General features: G+C 30.3%; 1 protein-coding gene across 1 annotated transcript; it reads right to left on the bottom strand.

Annotated features, from left to right (window-relative positions):
- Positions 1-758: 758 nt before the first annotated feature.
- LOC133675460 (uncharacterized protein At2g29880-like) lies at positions 759-1,840 on the bottom strand. Its single transcript, XM_062096882.1, has 2 exons — positions 1,383-1,840; positions 759-1,280 (listed from the first exon to the last, which is right to left on the bottom strand). The coding sequence occupies exons 1-2, from the start codon at positions 1,713-1,715 to the stop codon at positions 759-761; spliced, it is 855 nt and encodes a 284-aa protein (XP_061952866.1). The 5' UTR covers positions 1,716-1,840.
- Positions 1,841-3,299: the final 1,459 nt, after the last annotated feature.

Below are 3,299 nucleotides of genomic sequence, written 5' to 3'. Positions count from 1 at the left end.
AATTCCGGGAAAGTGAATTCCGATGTTTGGTAGTATTATGGAAAATGAACTGGAAAACACTTTCCTGTGTTTGGTTATGTTATGGAAAAGAAACTGGAAAATAATTTATTAATGAATTAATTTTTTTTTTCAAGTTTATCTAATATATATAAAATATTTAATATAAAAATTTAATCAGTTACAATAAAAGAATGAAATCTAAAAAGTATAATGATGAATTTTTTTTCTTATAATATATATTCATACATAGCTTATTTTATAAAATATAACTATATATGTCATATCATATTATATAGAAATAAGCTTGTGAAATATTTTTTAAGTAAAACCTATTACTATATTTTTTTCAATTTTAAAAGCTTAAAATAAGTTTTTTTTTCATATGAAGAAAGCCAAATTAGTTTATGGTAAGAGTTATATATTTGGGGTTTTTTTTTTTTTGGTATGAAGTTTTTTAAAAAAGATAAATAGATTCAAAAAATATTTTGATGGGTTTTTTTGATAAATATTTTTTTTTACGAGTAAAGGCAATTATTCCTTTAATATCCCTTTAATATATATCGAATAAGCATCAAGAAATAAATATAAATATCTAACATCAAACAAAATCATGCATAAATATTAAGTTTCGATGTCATATACATACATATTAGTTCAAATTACAAACATAAATATGCTAGACCGAATTAAACAAGTAAACATACTTGTCAAATAACAAACATAGTCTGAACCTAAATTTTAAACATAGTCAAACCATCTTAGCAAGCAGCCCTGTAGTAGTGTTGGTTCACAAAATTCTGAACCCAAATTTTCCTCAAATTAGCATTTTTTGCCATAAATGCTTTTGCCAACATTTCATTTTGGACCAAATGATCAAATGCCTCCCCAAGAGTGATCTCATCAAAGCCTTCAATTTTCATCACTTCCGCATACAACGCATTAACATCAAGTTGATTTTTGCTGAGGCTTTGAATTGCAAGTGCTACATCTCCAATCTGTTTAGACAACTTTTCAACACCATCATCTTCATACATGCGATTTCTCTTCCTATGTTGCCTCTTTTGCGTACTAGAGGAAGATGTCTCTTTTCCCTTAGAAGTTTCTTCATATTCCCCTTCATTTTCAATTGAAATTGATTGCTCTTCAGTGTTCTCTTCCAAGTTGACATCAGCATATGATTTGGCATAATTCCCGGTTGCCATGTCTTTTCCAACAACAATTGCCATTGCCTCGTACATATCGAGTTTTTTGTTGAGATACTTGTCATGATTGGGATGTGCCTGTTCATAAAATTTAGAATATGTAATTTTTTAGTTCATTGTATAACATTTTAGAAACAAAATTAAATATAAAAATTACAAAGAGTATAATATTTATCATACCTTTACTTCTTCATCATATACATCTTTCGAAACAGTAATCATCTTCAAACAATCATCCCAGCCAAAGCCACTTTTATTTTTAAGTTTGGTTATTATTCCCCATTCTTTTTTCACAGTCTTGAGATGATTGTCCACATGTTTAGGCTCGCATTGCACGTTGAACTTTTGACTGATTTCTGTAGCCACCTTAACAAAAGATTCTGCTTTAAAGGTGGAAGAAGGTTTGCTTCCTTTAAGTGCCTCCTCAGCTAATATCTCAAGTAACATGTGAGACATAGGTTTAGACCATGTGAAGTGCTTGCCCTTGCATTTTACATTCTGCGTGGAACTCATTTCTACAAAAAAGAAATTACAAATTTATACAAAATAACAGCATACAATATTTAGATTTAATAAATTTCATATAACAACTACCATTAATAATTAAAAGATAAATTATAATAAAGTCAACATCTACTCCAAATACATAACAAATATAATACAAACTCAAACAAGACATAATAAAAACAAACACATATAACTAACACTCAATTACTAGTTTTTTTGAGTGTTATAATCATTCCACATGGTTGATGCAATCATTTCTCTTTTTGTTATCCACTCCCTATTCTCTTCCCTCTCCTCCCGTTGACTTAAGTTGATTGTTCGTCTAATTGGTTCACTTTCCGAACATATTTCTTCCATAAGAAAGTCATAAGGATCAACCCCCATTATGTGATTATGAATAATACAACATGCAAGCACAACATCTACTTGTGTTTCATAAGACCAAAAAGATTTTCCATCAATTGATCTAAAACGACTCTTCAAAATACCAAACCCTCGCTCAATAGCGGTTCTCAATGAAGAGTGTCGAAGATTAAATAGCTCCTTTTCATTTTCTGGTGCACGTTCTGTAAACTCATTCAAGTGATATCGAACTCCACGAAAAGGAGAAATGATTCCTTTTCGAATACCGTAACCAGCATCACCAAGATAATATTTCCCTACAAATTAAAAAAAAAACCTATTACTATCTTTATCTGATAAGACATTTTATATGTTTATTGCATATAATACAATACTTTATTATATACCTTCTGGAATTTTTAGACCACTAGGTCTTGATAATGCATCACCTAAAACCCGTGAATCATGTGCACTTCCTTCCCAGCCAGCTAAAACATATATAAACTTCAAATCAAAAGTTATCGCTGCTAAAACATTTTGTGTTGTTCCTTCTTTTCGACCTCGAAACTTTCCTTGAATCTCAACAGGAACATTTGCAGGAACATGGGTACCATCAATTGCTCCCACACAATCCTATATAAACATGAAAAAATGATTTATAAACTTTTCTTCTAGATGTAATTAACTAATGTATAAAAATATTGGTATTGTTCTCATACCTTAAAATAAGGATAGAATCTTCGATTATTCATTATCTCAGCTGGAACTGTATCCTCTGGATCTTTAATAAGGTGTTTGTATAACTTAAGAATTGCTTTTAAAACAATTCTAAAGTAACGATGGATAGTTTCAACAGACCTATAGTATATACCACTAATAAAACGAAATCTTTGATTTTGGCCTACAATTTGTAAGAACACAATTATTTGCTCCCTAATCGACACATTTTGAGTTGCTCGTAATAGGTCATGACTTGTGAGAACATCACACAATCTATATAAGACAACAGGTTTCATACGAATTTGTTCAACGCAATGCCTATCACCTCGATTCAAAATGCTGTCAATATAGAATTCTCGTTGAGCAATTGCATTTATACGTGGTTCTCTTGGTATATAAATTGTATTTCTTTCTTGTTCAATAATAGCTACCCCTGTAGCTATCACAGTTACAGCTGCTCCCATACATGCTGCATGAATTATCTTACTATCCATATAATGAAAGTGAAGTTTTCTGATAACAAAACCT

This window comes from Populus nigra, chromosome 1 (assembly GCF_951802175.1).
Source record: "Populus nigra chromosome 1, ddPopNigr1.1, whole genome shotgun sequence".
NCBI lineage: Eukaryota > Viridiplantae > Streptophyta > Magnoliopsida > Malpighiales > Salicaceae > Populus > Populus nigra.
This window is presented reverse-complemented; position numbering and strand designations above follow the sequence as displayed.